General features: G+C 39.1%; 1 protein-coding gene across 1 annotated transcript in view; it reads right to left on the reverse strand.

Moving 5' to 3' along the window:
* Window positions 1-20,538, reverse strand: part of LOC107737670 (agrin-like) — a 283,048-nt gene that overhangs the window by 149,033 nt on the left and 113,477 nt on the right. The window contains exon 3 of the mRNA XM_016549260.1: window positions 12,615-12,653. Coding sequence (XP_016404746.1) covers window positions 12,615-12,653 — 39 coding nt within the window. The remainder of the gene's footprint in view (window positions 1-12,614; window positions 12,654-20,538) is intronic.

Raw genomic sequence — 20,538 nt, forward strand, 5'->3', positions numbered from 1 at the left:
CAAACTGAGGTTTACTGTTGAAATTAATACAAAGAAGAAAAATTGTGTGAATATTCCTTTAAAATATTTTTAATAGGCTAATAATTGTAGTATTTTTTTCTACAATTAAGTGATTAATCTGGTTGTAATATTTATTTTTATCATTTAATTGTTTTATTTAAATTTGAATGTAAAACTCTGTAGCGTATGCGCCCAGATGCGTTCTCAGGTACCCAAATTTGGCACCGATTGATTTAACGTGAATCGGTACTCGGTAGTACCGACGCAATTTGGCCGGTACCCTTAAAAGTACCGAGTTTGGTACCCAACCCTACCAGCGACCAGTCGACGTCAAGCTTAAAGCGTCATGGAAGAGCATTGAAGTCGACTAGTCGATTAGTCGGTGCAACCCCTTATTTTACAGCGAAATATTACAATATTCATATATTTAGGCCTATATTGTTATCCTTAAAGGGATAGGGCAACTGACATTTAATAAATTGTTAAAATTCTTTTAAATGACTTGTGCATTATTTTTAAGAATATTTTAAATTTTGTCCACACAATGAAAGCCAACAGGAATAATTTTATGTTTATTACATTGTATGGGAAAAAAACCCCATTCGAAAACATTTAGAAAAAAACATCTTGTACTGCACAAGAAAGTAAGTCATAGACATTTGGATTGACATGAGGGTGAGTAAATGATGACAATTTCCATTTTTAGGTGGACTATCACTTTAAGAACTGTGTCAGATTAGGTTTTGGTGAATGCAAAACTTGCCTAGTTAACTGTTTGCGACACAAATTTGCGATTTCTAGGACTGAATAGTCATCTAGGCAAACTAGAGACTAATCAGTATCAAAAACAAGTCGCTTTGCACATTCCTGCACTTCATATAGGAACAGCATAGCCAAATGCTCTCAGCACAAATGAATGACATTAACTGCAGAATGCATCATCAGATTCATCTGTCACTAATTAAATGTGTAAACAGATGGAGTGTTTTCAGGAAACAGACATAAAACGCTTTTAGAAGAAGCTGGGCAATCTGAGCAGAGCCGCACTCAGGTATGACATCACACACACATATACACACACAGCAGACTTGTGAGGACTGACAAATCCCAAAATAAGTTGCAAAAAGCCTTGCTGTCAAACAAAACGGCTTGTACGTTTGAACTCGCATGTTCCGATAGCATTAGCGAAATGAGTTCTCATACGGTGCTGCCTGGAGTGCAGATCTACACTGACTCTGTATCTTATTTTTTTTCCTTCCCTCTCTCCGTCAGTGCATTGCATCATCTTTTAATTATTCATCCCAACTCACACACACACCCAATCAGCCTCACTGAAATCTTCCTCAACTCTGCATGTCAATAATGAATCTCAACCACCTCTAAAAATAGTCTGATACTAGACACCGAAAAAAAGCACAAAAGCTTCTGCTGCTCATCAAATGAAAAAAAACAGCCATTTTAAATTCACATTTAAAGTCTTCGCCAAAACCAGAGGTCAAAAATAAGAAATCTGTTCTTTTCCTCAACACAACGACTCAATAATGACGAGTGAAACGGACACGCACAGTTGACGGTTATACGCTGGTGACTGATACAATGCTGGCAGGCATTACGCCGCTTATTAAAAAGGTGGCACTTCCTGTTTTGCCGGTAGTCACCTGGGGTAGAGGAGCATATGGCGACTCTAGCACATAATCTCTTTTTCTGGGAGGCTTCCACATGCAACACAAGCACTCCCTCCTTCAGTTCACCCCCCTCCCAATGATGTCATCGAAAGCCAGACGCCTCCGCGATGGCCGTTCTGTCTCGTATGCATGAGCGAAGATGTGTTGGCTGATGGGAAAAAGTGCAGCGAGAGGTGCCAAGAGCAACGAACACTTGACTTAAATTTCGGCATTGAGCAAAGCAGCCTAAACTAAAGGTGGCACGGGCGATCTGATATAGCAGCGGGTTGTTAGGCATCGCATCAAAGACTGTTATTTCTTCTCGGATGGAGGCCTCAATCGCGAGTATCTGACAGCGTGCCGCATGTATTCGGTAGGACACTGTGGTCTGGAATTATGACTGTAAACTAGAAGGTACCAGGTGATGTGAAATAGACCTCAGATCTCCAGATCTGCTATCTCCTACTGAGACCTGCACGGCCAGTATCGCAACAGGCCTGGGCTAAACTAGCCATATCTGCTTCCATGCACTGCTTGTTTCCTTTTCAGCTGTCTGAGGGTGGCTGTTTCTCTTCTGTAATGGATAAGACTGCAGTGTTTCCAGGTGCTGCTGTCTGACTGGAAAATAGATCTGCACTGACCCCTCAAATTCATCTGTAATCTTATAAAAAAGTCTGAAGGACTATGCAGCAGAGAGAGCTTTACAGAGTAACCGCAAAGATGGTATAATGGATCACAGGAGCTTGAGTTCGCTGTCGCTCGCTTGTGTTCTGCTGGAGACAAAATAGAGGAAAACTTCACAAACAACAGCCATTGTGCTGAAAATTATCCATAACTGATCATGATTACTTGAGCTCTCAGATCTGCACAATTACACCACATAAAGGAGTATGGATTGTCGTGCGAGCTTCCAAAAAAAGACTGGCGATGCTTTATGGGTTTCTAGTCACACAAGAATTGATGCACAAACGGTACTTTAAAGAATAGCAATAGGTGCCTCTTTAGAGAAATTCACTGAAATTCATTCTGAAATATTCAACACCTGTGTGAAATATTACGTTCAATGCAGTGGAAACAACATATCTACAATTAAGCATTTCTGAAATGGTGTGCATAAAATACAGTTAAATGTATCGACGGCTGGGCTGAATACTGACAAGAACGGGCCATTTTACCCCAAAAATAATAATCTGTCATCACTCTATTTACTCTGATGTCGTTTCCTGTAAGATTTCTTTTTTCTAAGGAAAACAAAATTAGATATTACGCAGAATGTCCCAGGTGCTCTTTTCCACATTTTTTTAAATTTTATTTTAATGATAAAATAATAAATATTCACACATTTTATTCATTAATTTTTTTAAATATTTATTTATTTATTTATTTATGTATGTATGTATGTATTAAAAAAATACAGGTTTGCAGTAGGGCTGCACAATTTAGCCTACATTTTTGTGATTATATATCACAATATGACAACAACAACAACAAATAATAATAATAATAATTATTATTATTAGTAGTATGTATAGTATTTCAGTCTGTTTCTCACATAATGCTGTATCACATGGACAAGTCACATTTATTTATTTTTTGACACTGGGACATTCTCTATGGAAGAGTGCAGTGTGAACATTCTGCTTAATTTCATATGGAATGGAACAATATGACAACGACCCTTATCCCTATCCTTTAAATAGAAAAAGAACAGATTTGGCAATCCAGCTAAATTGAACTTGCATTTGAAGTTTGAAGACACTGGATTTATTTGACAGTAAGAAGTGCAATCTTCCTAAAAAAGCCATTCTATAAACTGAGCCACTAGACTGAAATATGACTTCTTCCAAAAACAGAAAGATTCTGACCACAGTGACCCTGACATCTTCCATTTTGACAACCAAACTGGAGCACTGACAGCTCAGAGAAAGCAAAGACTGGCTGCAGGGATTTCTGCCGCACATCCAGACGTGCTTTCACCTCAGCTGGGCCCGATCCAGAGCGTGTGCCCCCTTGCCTTCCTCAGGCATCAACGACAGACACCTCAATCTCATCCAGCCGAGCCTACGGCAGACATTCTCAAGAAATAGCAAAGCAAAAGACAGGCTGATAGAAAGGGAGATGTATGCAGCCCTTCGAGAAGAAGACGATGAGTAAGACGGTTTAGACACAGACGCAAGCAGTGCATGAAGAGAAATGCAAATTACATCTGCATGCTTTCTCGTGTTGGGATAAGATGCAGCATCTGAAACGGCCCTCCTGCTGGCATCTCCCCATGACACAAAGTGTGACTGAAATATTGATACGAATCTAATGATGAGGTTTCCATCACTGCGATGCCTAACTAGCTCTTTTCAAAAGCAGCTTGAAAACGCAAGAACATTTCTTCTTATAGTACATTATGCTTTGCCATCGTGGCAGGGTCCTGAAGAGACCAGCCATGAGCCTTGCCTGCGGCCTCGTCGATGCGTTGGAGTCCCGGGGTCGGTAGGTAGTGCTGGAGCCTGGTTTGACTTCTGGGAGGGCCCCTCAGATGGGCTCATTAATTTCAGGAGCCGCAAAACCAGCATTCCTACAGTCTGAGCTGAATGTCCAGGCTGAACTAATTGAGGCAAATCAGATCCTATCATGATGGACACGGCCTCAGAATGAGGCATGCTGGGAAACAGTACAGGATAACAGCTGGAAGAGATCTCGCCAGGCTCCTGCCAGGCGGAACGTCATGCTTAATGTGTTACATATGAGGAAAACGATGGGAGCATAACCTAAAGTTACCGTATTGACCCGAATATAAGACGATGTTTTTTTCTTAGAAATACATCCGAAAAAACACGTTACTCTAGAATGACTTCAACATTCTCATTTTGGCACAAGATATGCTTTCGACTGATTAAAGATGATTAGCGCTTCAAGATGTGGTTGAATAATAAGCAAAAGCATTTTTGTGTAACTTGAGCATATTTCTTGCCATATATACAAAGTATTTTGATTATGCATTCATAATGCATCTCCCAGATCACCAAAGGGGTCTTGCACACATCTTTGTTTATGCACCAGATTACTTTTCTACCCTTCTTCTACCCTTTTTTTCAGATTCTTTTTGCCCTCTTGGCTCTCTTTCTGTCGGAGAGGTGTGTTAAAATTCCCTTCCAAATCGCCACCTTTCCAGCTGCCTGGCTCTTCTTTCTGTGACACATACAATCACTTTCATTATGCAAATGATCTCGATGCAGGCTTCTCCAGAGTTGCATGGCGGAGTTGCAAATGGCTGCATACAAAACAGCCTTTATTTGTCCTCTTTCAATTAAGGATTCCAAGATGTATCATTAAAAGCAAACAGAAGGGTAAAACACGTCCTCCCAACAGGAATCTTCCAACTTCTTTCCCAACATGAAGAACAATTTGGTAATAAAAACTGTGTGCAAAGATTTTCATGCAGAAATTATGATTCATGTTGGTATGCGTTTAAAATGTTGAGAACAAAGTGAAAAAAAAAAAAATACAATTACTATATACATTTTATTTTATTTTATTTATTTACTTATTTTTAAAATGTAAATATTAATGCTGTCAAATGATTAATCGTGATTAATCGCATTCAAAATAAAAGGTTTGTTTACATAATATATGTGTGTAATGTGTATATTTATTATGTATATATAAATACACACACATGCATGTACGGTCGTGGTCAGAATTATTGGCACCCTTGGTAAATATGATCAAAGAAGTCTGTGAAAATAAATCTGCATTGTTAATCATTTTGATCTTTTATTTAAAAAAATTCACAAATATCTAACCTTTCATTGAACTAAAACAATTGAAAATGGGGGAAAATCTCATTATTATATTTATATATAATATAAATTATATAAATATAAATATATACATGTAAATACATGTAAATATTTTAAAAATATATACTGTACAATACCCATTAAAAGTTATTTCAGCCAATGGACTCTACTCAACTGAATTCGCCCAACTGAGAATCAAAACGAGAGTCAAAGTCTCTCATTTTCTCCCTTTCATCTTCTGACATTGATACTCAAATCCTTCCAGCACTATATAATGCAAAAGCAGCGTCTGCATGCAATATACTCAACAACGCTCTTCTTGATGGAAAGCGACACTAGTTTACACCTTTACATGCACATGAACACACGCTCACACCTGCACAGATAGCCACATCTATCACGATCACTCAAGGCGACGGCTGGCTCTCGGTTCTCAGCAGGCCACTGCCGTAAAAGAGCGAGTGTCAATAGAAATGTTGGCCTCCAGCCTCGCCGGGCTGTCTAAGCACCTTGTCATAATTGTGTGCAGTGGCGCGGAGCACACATGTCAAACAAGCCATTAAGGGGAAGTCTGGGAAACAATACAAATTAGATGAGAATGAGTTGGACTCCTTTCGGGTATATGTGACCGGAGGCAATGGACGAGCACAAATACACACAACTGGGCCCAAACAACTGTCCAGTGCGATATCGGGTCTTGCATAACAGGGAAAAGGGACTGGTCTGCTTCCATGGGTGCAAAGACCTTGTCTGTTTTTGTTAGAAGGCGCGCGAGAGAGAGAAGGGGAAAGATCGTGTTTTGGGGGTTTAAACAGGGAGATTTATGGTTTCCTGCACTCTTCATGCAGACCCACTCCATCATGTCAGCAGCAGTCCAGGCACAAACACAAACTGTGCTTCTCCTGCTGCCACTGGAACATTTGAATAGAATTACAAAGCAGTTTCGCCTTACAGTTACACTAGACTGGACAGAGAAGCCGGAGAACACACAATTTAGAGGACAGTGGCCCTCCTGCTGAGAGGATTTGCTTTTATGATGACAATCAAAAAATAATACTATGAAAAATCTAACTAGCAAGACACATAGTGAGTCTCTTCATGAAGAAAAGTGAGGCACTATTACAGGGCACAACACGTAACCCATACAAATATGTAATATTGAGGGTCAGAAATAAGCTGGTTGGCATAGCAACAATGGGCCCATATTTGTAGATGTTGTTAACTACTCACTCTGAGGGATAAAAACCTCTTTTTCAATTCATGGCTATTCAGAAATGTCTGTGTATTGCAGTCTTTTTTAATTGCTTTAAGTCACAGATACTTCTTTATATTATATTAGATATTAATAGTGCATGTTCCTTGGAATACTGTGTGGTAAAATAAAATAAAATAAAATAAAACGGAAATGATAATAATACTATATTTATAAATGAACATTAATGCAGAGAAATGCTTTTTGCTGCCATTAAAAAGCCCAAGTAAAGGCCAACAAACAAATAAATGTGGCTATGTCATATACTGAAGGTAACAGATGGTACCTAGATATGTACTATGGCACTGAATAATTACTATATTCAAGTACGATGGTATTTAGAAGTATACTATTGCTGTATGTAATAAAAAACAAAACAAAACACTGTAATACTGTGATAATTTGTGCAAATAAATATATACACCAAATATTAAGCTGAAAATTATGCATTACTGTTTGCTCATACACTATAATAGTATAACATCCATAAAACAATGATAAATGATTACTTGACTTCATCCTAAATTTTAAAAAAAAAACTTTGTCTTTCTCTTTATTTATTCCTTCCCTTTCTAGCTTGTACTTATTTGAACAAATGCCTGAAAATTGGTATTACGAGCACTTCCTGTGTCTGACTGTTTGCCTCTTTAAGAAGAATCACTTTATGTATTCCCCAATTGTAAGTCGCTTTGGATAAAAGTGTCTGCAAAATGACTAAATGTAAATGTAAATGGTTTGCAGGATCTGTTACATAACTCAAGTCTTGACCAATTATACTAATAGAAAGACAAGTCAAAGTCTGTGTAATAAAAACTGAAGTGTATGCGACATAATTGGTTTCATAATGAGACTTGAGAGTGTTCTAATTTTAACGGGTGCGATTAACAATTTAAAAACCGATAGGGATTGCCCCCGCATTACGGTCCCATCAAGTCGTTTCGCATTTCCTTGTAAGCCTGTCAACATCTGAATCCTGGATCTATGTGCCAAATGATCACATTAATCATACAACACAACATCTCAAGGTATTCCTGCCTCACTAATGCATCTGTGAATGCTTCAGAAATAGTACTCAATGTTTCATCATCATCCCAAATGCATTACTGCTATGCATTGTAATTATTATAATTAAATCCTAAACTACATCAGTAGACGTCTTCCTCTCACAAAAAGTGCTTTAGCGCACTGCATTCTGCCACCGATTTGGTTCATGTTACTATTCAAGGGAGTTAAAAATGTCAGGGTGATACAAATGTTCTGAGAATGGAATTTGTATAAGTAAATAATATAAAATTCATAAAAATAACTATAAAATAAATGTCAGATTGAACTGTCCTGAGAATGAAATTCCTATAAATAAATAAATAACATAATGTATAATACTTACAAATGTATTTATATAATAAATGACAGGCCTATATAACATTTTTTTTAAAAATCAAGTCATTTATGATTTATGAATGGCATTTCTGAAGTATTTTTGTCCAACCAACAAGCAGAAAAAACTAAATCAGAAAGAACACCTGCAGACTCTCCTGACTTTGTGTCAAGATCTCTTAAAATATGAGATAAGTTGAACTTTTTAGGTTAGCTCAAGCTGTAAAATGTACACTCACATAAGGTGGAAAATGTTACTACATTTACTTGAGGGTTCCACCATATGACAGTTTTAGTATCATTACATTGAAAATAGTCTTGAAAATGGTATACATGTTCTTTAAAACCATATGAAACCAACACAAATACAAAGAGCACATCTCTAGGAACTTTCTAAGTGTTTTTCTTTTCTTTATCGTGGACACTCTTACTTGTCATTGACCCAAATGCCAATTCGACTTGAACACAAAAGGCTGTGAGTGTATATTTTCAATCTGAAGCCCAGGTAAAACCAGAGCCGTGACAAAACCTCACTGATACAAATGTCAATATGAATTGCTTTCCTAACAATTCTCTGGAACAAACCGGCCACATCTTACATCTACTTTCTTACCCTCAATGCGTAAACTTGCCATCTCTCTCCTCCAGAAATCAATAGCTTCCATTTCTGCGCTGTACGCTGCTGAGTTGTGTCAAGAATATATTAGATAGATTAATATCAAAACAAGCTTTGCCCACACCTCCCCGATTTCCTCTCCATGACAAGCTCTTCTGTTTGTTGCTTATGCAAGCAACTGCTGATTCTACAGAACTACAAAGACAGCCGTTCTCGAGAATTTCTCGAGGTTGTATTTATGTTCAGACAGCACAGAGGGCAACAAAACTTCCAGGCGTAATGTCAATCTCGAAAACTTCGGTGAGCGCTCGAGTTAGGTATAACAGTTAATCCCCAGATGAATTTATGCCACATATTTGATATCTTGATACACGCCGTTCTCTGCAAACCAAAAAAAAAAGGAGGAGATGAACATGATTTTTCGGGCTCTTTTGTGTGAAATCAAATGAAAAGATTGAATTAAGATAAGAGACTGGTAATAATTAATTCTGCTTACACAAGCCCTGCCTTTTATTTATTATCGTTTCCCCTTTCCGAAGACGCCGTTTGAGCTTTTCAAAGCTAAAGAAAGTTTGGCAGGGTCTCTGAAAGTTAGTCCACAGCTCGGGCCCACATAAACATCTCAGTCCTACATTCCACCACCTACTCGATTCAATCTGCCATTATATATTTTTTTGCAGGTACAGCTCGGCCCCGAGGGGGAAAACTCGCTGTGACAAACGCCGAACGGAAGGCTGCATTCAGATGGAGTGTATTCATTACCACACGTCGAGATGTGTAGGAGTGGTTTGTCCGTATCTTACCATCTCATTTCCAACATGACCCAAATTAAAGCAGGAATGCTAGGTGACCTATTGCTACAGGCGACATCTTCTCATACGTAACTCTCACACCGGTCAAAAACATCTGATCTGAAGGTTATAAACTACCCGACACAATCCAGTCATTGTTTCTTTGACTCCTTCTAAAAATAACATTAACATGCGGCCAAACCAAGGGCATTCCAAGTACAGAATCCCCTCAAGTTTATCGCTTGGCGCACACAACGTCGTAAGTGGGCCGGATACAAACAAACGAACATTTGTTTTACCGAAAGCAAGATGTTTTCTTCAAGCCAACTTTCTAAACCGCCACAGAGATAATTAACGGGACACAGCTCTGCCAAATCTTACACGAATGACCTTGTGTGGGCAACACGGCCCTGAGTTTGAGAATCTGGCAGCGTTTGGTTTGCCGACTTGAGCGGCTAAAACTCTGAAGGACATCCGCTTAACAAACGGCCTACAAAACGATGCTAATTAAAGGCTGCTTTGTTGCTTTGTCAGGTTTCAGCTAGTGATTAAACATCTTTTATTGAGTTGGAACAGGCAGATGCACATACAAATAGCTATGCTTCAAAAGTGGGGGAAACTTCAATACGGATTGGTTTCTGTCATTTGAAGGGGAAATACTTCAATTGTGCTTGTAATAGCGGGATACTTAGATGTCTGTGATGTGATTCCGTTTAATTAAATATCTGTGGATAATTTGGTCTGGGAATGTCATTACGTCCTTGGAATGGGGGACATGTTTTCCCTCTCATGCTCATTTTACTAATGCATAGGCTTTTATATAAGTACATCTCAGTCTTGTAACGAATTAATATGGCAATGAAGGATCATGGATGGAAGTGTAATTGGACAACCGATTTCCCTTGACGTTTAATGGCCGCTGAAGACAGCGGCCGCGGGGCAGGGGATGAGATAGCCGAGAGGAGAGCTTTTCTGCGGGCTTGTGTAGGTCTGGCGCATGAAGTACTGTCCGTCTGAAAACAATCGGAAATGTAATTAAGAGCTGGCTGCGGCTTTTAAATGCTCGGCTAGAGCGGAAACAAACAGGCGGGGAAGAAGAAACACCCATGTATCGAAAATGTGCGATGTGATCAATAGCCCACAGTTCGGAAAGCATCAAAGGGGGAATGGAGTTTTGCGACTCGCAATTTCTCGCAGAACTGCAGGTTTTCAAAGCAATTTCTAATGTCATTAAACTTCTATTAAAAAGCAGTTAGAAGCCTCTATTTCTCTACGAGTCAGATGTATACAGTTTAAGTAAAATTTTACGAGTTTCCGATCTCTTGGTAAGGAGTAAGGTTAATCAAAACATCAATCAGACATAATTACCCAGCAGTGCCGCATGGACAGCGTTTCAAGGAGATAATAACTATTGTCTTGTAGCAGCAGGGGAATAAAATTCATCTCAAAGCCCGGATTTTCAACACAAGCCTTTTCTCAAGCCCTCAGACAGAACATCCTACGAAGCAGGTGATTGGGCAATTATTGTGCAAATCGAGCCTAGACCCAACAGAGCCATTTCTTAAAATGCAGTTGTAATCTCAACAAAATTACTGGGGAAAAAAAGTGTTTAACAAAGTTTTTTGTTTGTTTTTTTTTGTTACAAAGATAGGTTGGGATGCTAATTAAATGTGTTTATTGTAAACATAATATTGATAAAAATGTGATAAGAAAAAAAATTGCAAGAATAACAGTGTAACAATGTTTTTGGGAAGAAAATCGTAGCCAAATCATAATCAATAATGTCTGAAATTGACCCAAATTGAACCAGTGAATGAATATTGGTGAACTGACGTGTTTTACTGGCATACTAGTATTTGGCTTAATTTTTGCATTTGTTTAGTCTCGTCATCGTTGTTCAGTGTTGTTATTGTTAACTAAAATGCTAAAATGGTTTTGTTAATTGAAATAAAACTGAAATAAAATAAAATATAAATATTAGCAAAACTGACACAACAAAAAAGCAATGTTGTCTTGTCAACTAACTGAAATCAAGTTTAAGTTGAAGTACTAAAATTAGACGTATAAAAAAACTTAAAGAAAAAATACAAAAGTCCACATTACTAAATCTAAAAAGTTAACTAAAAACATAAATATAAAAGCTAATTCAAAATACTAAAAACTATTAAATAATACTAAAATAGCACTGATGATCTATCAAATTAAATGTCATAACCAGACTAAAATGGTCAATAAAATATGACTAAATATTGACTAAATTTAAAGAACATTTTCACCAATATACAAAAGCCATGATCAAATTATAAAAATGTGTAAAAATAAACACAGCATTGTTCTCAGAGCATTATTACGGTTTGTTTGCTGCTCCTTTGGTCATTCAGGTCTGGTTCGGTGCTAACAATCACACTGAAAACTTTCAAAATGTATGCACGTGTGCACTGGAGTTAATTATACCACATGTAATTTCGGCGCATTAATACTAACTACACCCACACACACACGAAGCTATTTTGTTGGAGTATTTACAACGGTGTCCATAATGAAGCTCCCTCCAGCTCATAAAGAGAAGCATCTCCACTGCCAGCAGCTCAGGAGTAACCTCCAAAGCCCATTTCATGTTGTCGCATATAAATATTCATTAACAGAGTGGGGAAACCAGCTGTTTCTCCCAATTAATCTGTGCAGAGATATGCCATTTGCCAATAAATTGTTGTTGTATAATTAATGACTCTCAGTGCATGGTGACAACTAGAGAAACAATACCTCATTTAATATTGAGATTTATATTCATAAACTTAGCAAAAGCAATCGGCTAATCAGCTTGAGTAATAAACGAAGCTGCGTCCCAAGGGGATGTGGGAAAACTTTAGCCGCATACCCGAGAAGTCAGCCACCCTGCATCCCACCAGTCTAGATAAATCAAGATGTCAGGAGATTTCTACATCAAAGCAGATGTCCCTCCCTGCTTCTCACTGACCATGTTAACAGGCTACACACAAGCCGGCGGTGGGAAGCGACGCGGCGAGGACGCACACTTCAAACAGCAAACAAGCCTGAGCTGAGATCATTATCTGGGCAGGTTGAAAACACTCCGGTCAGGGGAATTCTTATGGGACTTACCATCAGGAGGAGGAGCCGGTGTGAAGTGAACAGGTTTATCTGCGGAGGAAGAAGAGAGAGAGAGAGAGACACATTAGTTAAAAGGAAGACATCCGGACGGTCCCAGGCAGTCAGCAGTCGTTTCAAATGAGTGGGTGGACAGTGGACTACATGACTCTTTCACAGAGGTTAAATCTCAAAAAGAATAGATTAAGAGAGATCAGTTGGAATATGAGATTAAATACAACTTGAGCTCTATCGACAGCATCCGTGGCGTGACATGCTGTCAAATGTGTTTGCAGTAATGCACTTACAGCACTGAAATAAATGTTAAAAACATAATTTTTCAATAAAAGTTTGGGGGCAGTAAGATTTGTATTTATTTATTTTTTGAAAGAAATTAATACTTTTTATTCAGTAAAGGCGCATTATATCAAAAAGTGTTCAAGTGATCAAAAGTGACACGATTTTCTCAATATTTAGATTTTTTTGCACCCTCAGATTCCAGATTTTCAAATAGTTGTATCTCGGCCAAATATTGTCCTGTCCTAACAAACCATACGATAAATGTTTCAGCATATTATATCAGCATATTAGAATGATTTCTGAAGGATCAAGTGACACTGATCTTCAGTAATGCCTGCTGAAATTCTAAAAATATTTCATAATATTGATGTTACTGTATATTTGAACAAATAAATAAAAAAAATGTGTCTTTGTAAACATAAGAGACTTAAAAAAAAAAAATAAATAAATAAAAAAATATATATATATATAAATAAAACTATCTTACTGACCCCAAACTTTTGAACTAGTAATATAGAATTGCATTCACAGGCTGTAGCCTACATCAAAAAGCCACAAAACATGGTTTTCATACAAGGCTAAACCAAATGTTCTTGGTCAGACATTGAAATGTCTTGTTGGACAGATGAATCACCAAAACACACCAAAAAACAACAAACAAATGAAACATTTGTTTTCTGGAGATACTGACTTGATTATCTTGTGATCTTGACAACAATGACTTAATTCTTTCATCATTTTAAAAATCATTTTATTAAAATGTTTTCTTAAATAAAAGTTTTCTGTTGCTTTTTTGTGTCCATTTCTATGCTCATACTGCTGCAACATGGATAAGAAAAATGTAGTTTATTTCAGCAACTCATTGAAGCTGAAACGTTTTTCATTGTGTACTGTTTTTTCTAACTGTATGACATTCGTGAAGGAAGCTACAACTTTATAGTTTTAAACACTGTAGAGACTCTGAACATGTGTTTTAATTTTCATTTTGAACCAATTCAAGGGAATGGAACATCTGCATGGTAATGCTTGAGAAAATGCTTCAGAAATCAACATCGCAAATACAACTTATGTTGAGGTCACAAGAAAATTACAGATTGCAAGAAAACAAGACAGGAAAACAATAATGCTTGTCCCTTGTGAGGAAATCATGACAGAATTTACATTTTTGGGTGAACTATCAGTTTAAGCTGTTACACTAATAAATGTTAAAGGGGTCATATGATGCGATTTCAAGTTTTCCTTTCTCTTTGGAGTGTTACAAGCTGTTCGTGAAAAGATAAGATCCCTAAAGTTGCAAAGACTAAAGTCTCAAACCCAACGAGATATTCTTTATAAAAGTTAAGACTCATCCACGCCCTCCTAAAACGCCTCGTTTAAAAAGGCCCCCACATGTCTACGTCACGATGTGGGAAGATTTGCATAACCCGCCCAAATGTATACGCAAAGAAAGAAGGCGTAACTTTTTTGTTGCTGCCACCGCCACCGCCATGTTGTGAAGACGCTGTGTGTTTCGTTGCGAAAGCGAAAATACTTTATTTGGCTTTCCAAAAGAGGACACGACTAGAAATCAGTGGTTAAGTTTTTACAACACTGTTCCAGAACAGTTCAAACCAAATATTCAGATGCGTGCAACGCATTTTACGGAGGACGTGAGAGTCAATCATGACAGTTACAGCGTTTCATCCTCCGGGAAACATCGCCAGACCTGAGGGTGAATAACACACACACAGATGCATATCATAGAGATAAAACATATACTGCTCACACACTGTAATGCATAACCCTGTGACGCCCCCAAGCACAGCTCTTCTTTCTTATATGTCCAGTGGCAGTAGAGGACAAAACAACTGTCTGTGCAGGTCTCACGGGAACGTTTGTTTCACATGTAAATGATACGCGGCTGAGAAATTCAACGCAAGGTTCACCTCAAGCACATTTGCTTTACTTAAAGAGATGAAAATTGTGTCATCTCTATTCATTATTATGTTGTTGTAAACCTATGCTTTCTTCTGTGGATCACAAAATAAGATATTTATGTCTCAGTGTCTCAGTTCATACAATGAAAATCAAAGGAGTCCAATGCTGTTTGGACTCCACTGACTTTGAAAACATCTTTCTTTTGGGTGAACGTTTCCTTTAAGGGAATCGGCAGGGACCTGGTGATACAATATTACATTGATACTTGGGTCACACTGCAATAACATTGCAATTATTTATGTTAAATTATTCATAGCACAGCTATGTAGGAAATTGTTGCCAGGGACAGTTGACAATTTTACAGTTTAATGGTTGTTATACAAAAATTTGGCCAATTAGTATTTAAAAATGTAAATGTTAAATATTGATAAAACAATATTTTAATTCATGATACTATACCGATATTTTCATGCCAAGAATTGGCAATATTTTCAAGAAAATGGAGATTAACTGATTAACTACAATTTAAATCGGAGCAAATCTAAATAGGTGAAATTGCAATAGGTCAATAAACACTCTATGATTTCCTTTAAATTAAAATTTGCAAAAATGTAAATGTTAAATATTGCTAAAAATAGGAAGGAGAAAAGTATTGCAATATTTTTTATACAATACCAATATTCTCAGACCAAGAATTCACAATATTTTTGTGAAAAGGGAGATTAACCACAATTCAAAGCAAATCTGAGTAGACTAAATGTACTGTAGCATTAGATCAATACAGACTCTATTATTTCTATTCAATCAAAATTCAAACTGAGAACGAGCCAAGAATATAATTGCAGAAGTACTGAAGTAATTAAGAATACATGATAAAGAAGCGAGTGAGTTAATGACTGCAAAATAACTAATCATAAATCAGAATATTATAGAATCAAGTGATTTCATGTCTCACATGTCACTATTTAATGTAAATTTAAATCAATACTGTCATTTCAAATATGCGATTCATATTTTTTTAAATATCCATGTAAAAAGCATAGTAAGGCAGATACACTCTGCTATTTGTGGCCCCAAATAGGCCTAGACCTCAACTTGAACTGTCAGGCAGGCTATCCATCCAGTATGCTAGCCATATGTTTTCATTCAGTGTCTGTCCTCTTTTCCTTTCTGTTTTATTATCTAGTTTGCTGATGTGTATGTATAGGCTGATGGATTTGGTTGTGGAGCTGAGCAGCTCTAGTCCTGTGTGGCCTCTCTTCTCTGTGCCTGCTAAATGAAAATGGAAATGACTAACCTTTGGTCTGTATCCCACTCCAACAAGCTTTGAACGCTATGATGCACCTCTCCATGTTAATGGTACTTCTTTCACTCCGTCCTGTTTTTTACTCTTCTTTGAGGAGCAGGGATGGAGTGCTCTAACTGAGTTTATGTTTAAATCTAATGGAATCTGTCTGGATTAAATCGATTTTGCGACATGGTCGGTTTATAAATGAACCTCACACTCAGACTCCTTTATTGAGGGATGGAGAGGGCACGTTTTTAGAATTTCATGAAGGGCCCTTTTTGGTCTTTTAATAAAGATCTAATGTAGAGGCACCGTGGATCTCTTTAAGTGAGGGCACAGGTAAGATTATGAGAAATGAGGTAGGTAATGGTTTACAGAGGGAGCATTGGGCCGAATGCTCTCTTTTTTTTTTTTTTTCACTGTTTTCTCCTTTCCAGGGCCTTTCTTTCAAAAATACTAAACATATTCCTATCTAAAAAGGTTTAAATTATTATCTCTATACAGAACAAAGTCACATATATTCTTCTATGTAACTATTTAACAGTGTTTTAATATCTACTCAGATGGCCTGAGGCCCTACCAAATGGGCTAATTTAAATTTTGTTGGGTACTTTGTGACCCAATTTGTCAAATATTTCCATTAACAGTACACCAGTGTCTGCAGTGTAATTTCACATGGCATCTTACAAGCTTAATGCTGGAGAACGGCCAAAGACAGCCACTGAACTCAAGTGTAAACAGACCATTTACGTGTGTGTGTGTGTGTGTGTGTGTGTGTGTCTGACAACCGCTGTACAAGCTTCCTGTTAAAAAGTCATCTAAATTTCAATATCATTAAGAATTTAATGAGGCATCACCACTGATGCATAGCAAGACCATTTTCTAATCAATTAAACTTATTTCTCTAGCAGAGCGTACTAACAACATCTTACAAAAGCTCCGAAATCATACTGTAGTCTTAGCTAACGCGTTTCTATGTAACTGAGAATTCACAGAATAAGAAAACCCGGGATGCAGCTGTGCAAAAAGGCAGATAAGACAGGACAGAGATAGTAATACATCTAAAACAGGAAAAGAGCAGCATTACCTGCTGCTCCATTTCATCAAAGCGCATTGTGACATGCTCTGGAGCTCACGTTTCGTCTCCAATCTTTTCTTTGTAGGCACAGTGCCAAAACTATCTGGCAACACACACCGGCTGGCGCGGCACCCTAAGACACCAAAGCGTTTGCAGATTCCCTCAAGCAGATACAGTAAGCACTGACGCTAATGCCAAGCTTTCACATCCAAAGGCATTTAATCTGCCCCCTTTATCCCACTGTGCAGTCTAAATACCACTGCTTCAGGGATGACAGAGCGCCACCGAGCAGTGTTTTTAGACACAAGCGTTCAAGCACTTTGTAGGATAAGGACAGTTTATCTGTGTCATCCTCAATCATTTCACTGTCAGGCAGGGGATCGAAGCCAACGCATTAGGGATTAGTTTTTGATTGCCATCGATCCTTATTGAACCATCCATCCGTCAAAGTGTCTACCCTCTCCCGTCCTGAGCATCACTGTAACAAATCTCTACAGAGCACACAAGGGAAAGGACCACTAATCTGTAACTTATCAAGCCACAAAAACTCTACAGGGTCATGCACAAACATGAACACACAAACACATATATATACATACGCTGCAAGTCATGTTTCACTAACTGTGACCTACAGTTATTGAGGAAGAGGAGTACAGCGAAGCCGAGCGTGGAAATGGCCAGCAGTATGAGACAGATGTTGCAAGGAATCATGAAGTACCGCACGACCAGCGACACTTTGTGCTGGTACATGCGGTCCCGCTCCGGGGGCGGCGTGGGGTACTGACAACTGGTCATACTCCACTCCGCGCCGTCCCTAAAGTACGCCAAGTCGACAATCGTTCCGAACAGACTCAAGAGAACAAGGATAGACAAAAGAAATCCGAAAATGGCTTCAGCTTAAACTCCAGTGGCGCTTCTTATCACAGTTCCTTCCTGAAAAACGTAGACAAATACTTTCGCCAGTCTCCAAGCAACGCATTTTGTTCCCAAATTACAGCCGCTCTAGAAGGGTACAGGTCCTACAGTCCCCAACCCTCCAGCGATCCCTCCATTTCTCTCCCAAGCACAGGGGTGGTTTGTCATGAAAGGTTAGAGTGCGAGTTCTCTTGAGTGTATCTGACAAAAACTCCACTGGACCCCTGGCCTAGATTGGCAACACGACAAGTGAGTGCAAACAATCCCCGCTGCACTTTGTACTTTAAATCCGCGAGTGCAGAACTCCACGGCTTGGTGAATTAGTAATGAATTGGCTCTTGATTTGTCTTAAGGGGTGCTTGTCACTTTTTATAGCACAATGAATTCCCTTCTTTCAGGACGTGCTGCCACCTGTCTGTGCCCGACAGCGGCATGAAGATGCCAGGCTACTCTGGTTGTGGCATGTGTCAAGATGCACTGTGGGTGTGGTTAGGCATCATGCTAGCCGTCTGTCCAGGGAAACGCTCGGTTGCCCACAATCTGGAATTGGAGTAATTAGCCTCTCACACACACTTTTGGACTTTTGGAGAGCGACCCCTTCCCAAATCCTCCGGAGAACGGCAACACTAGGCTCGTCTTCGGTCGTAAAAGTCTAAACTTTTCTCCACCCGCCCCAGGCTGAATCTCCTGAATGAATGAATAATTAGCCTACAGAGAGTCAGCAGCTGTCTTTGGCAAGCTCGACCATATGCCCTGGAGAGCAGCAGGGTCTTTATCCTCAACCCCCCTCTATCCTTCAACACTGGTCCTCTCTGGCGACCTCCCCTCTTTTTTGGAAAGCACTCTGGATGAAGCGTGCAGTCAAAAGTTGTGTTGTCTGGTGAGCACTCTTCCCCCAGATGCTCCTGTCAGCGTAGAGGCGTGCTCCTTGATCCGGGCAGCCGGAAACAAGATACAAGGAACAGCTGAGATTGCCACGGCAATGCGCGCAAAGCAAACTAGACAACTGCTTCGGACAGTGCTGTTAGTCCTCAGTCCTTTTAGTGGTTAACTCCTGAGACAAGACAAGCTTTTGTTGTGGACTCAGCCAAGTTGTTTGTCACTCTGGAAAAAGTGGCTCTTCCGTTCTCATTTCTTGTCATTGGAGTCAGAAGCAATTTCTCTCTCCGTTTAGCTCTCTCAAGCATCCGTTCCTCTTCTGGTGTACCTCCTTGTGTCCTGGGCTTAAACTCACTCCAGCTGAGCCTCAGAGGAAGTGTTCACTGCCAGACAAAACATATACTCTGATCGCCGCTATTCATGTCAGAAAATCCCCCAGGCAGCAGGTACTCTGTCAGCGCAAGCCTGCGTTCAGCCAGCGCTTCTCAGCCAAAGAGCCAGGGAGAGGCATGCACAAATGAGTGGAGCCTGAGAGGAAAAAAGCAGGAAAAAAGAAAACAAACTGGCAGATGACACTTAGTCCACCTCTCCATTACGTTAAACAATGCACAGAGCGTGTTTTCTGCATCCTTACGGCACGGACGCTCATGACTCCCTCTCTCTGCCTCGAATGAAGGAGAAGACAGTGAGAGGGGGAGTGGATGAGGGGCTGTCTCTAACAAAAGGTTGGGAGGGGTGAGAAGGGGGAGGCAGTGAGGGGGAAACCGAGAATAAAAGCTTTTGGGAATACTTGGGAGTGTTTTAAAGGGGGGAGCTGGAATGACAGCGAAAACACAAAAGGGCAATTGGACCAAAAACATGTCAAGCCTTTTTAGTTCATAGTGATTTAAAGGAGAGCGTTGCCAACAATTGTGTGAAATTGTAATTGCAAACTTTGTGGTTTAAATGGGAAAGGAAAAAAATGTGAGTAAAACAGAATCTGACTGATCTTAAACTTAAAGGACAATTTGAAGGAAAGGACTTAAGCCCTATTCGCACGGGATTAGTATTATCTGGGGACCTTGTGTGATTTTGAAATTACCCCCCCCCCTCACATCTGAATTTCGCGTGGTGCATTCGCACGGGATAAGCGAAACCTGTGGTTGTCAAGGCTTTGAGAGTCCCGTTCTATGGTCCAGATGGATTTAAAAAAAAGAAACTAATATAGTTTCGTGCGCTGTGTCATTTACATTTCACCAAGTTAAAATAATATCTCAAGCTTTATGCTTGATTTATTTGTAACACATTAACCTCAAAACCTTTTCAGCTTTCTCTTTCTGCAAATTGTATGGTGTAGAGATATGATGACAGCACCCAAAATACTATCAAACACTCCAACGCAGCTCCATACTTCGCGGAAGATGGATAAAAAGGCGCACAGCAAACAAAAACCTCGAAAAATGATATACGACCCACCAAATGCTGGCCGAATCACAGAGATGCCGATTCACACGGGACTAATATTATCACAGGACCTCGGTGTTCGGCGAAATATGGTAGGTCATTTGCGGGGGAATTTTTAC

This window comes from Sinocyclocheilus rhinocerous, unplaced genomic scaffold (genome assembly GCF_001515625.1).
Source record: "Sinocyclocheilus rhinocerous isolate Xijiao unplaced genomic scaffold, SAMN03320098_v1.1 scaffold72, whole genome shotgun sequence".
Taxonomy (NCBI): Eukaryota; Metazoa; Chordata; class Actinopteri; order Cypriniformes; family Cyprinidae; genus Sinocyclocheilus; species Sinocyclocheilus rhinocerous.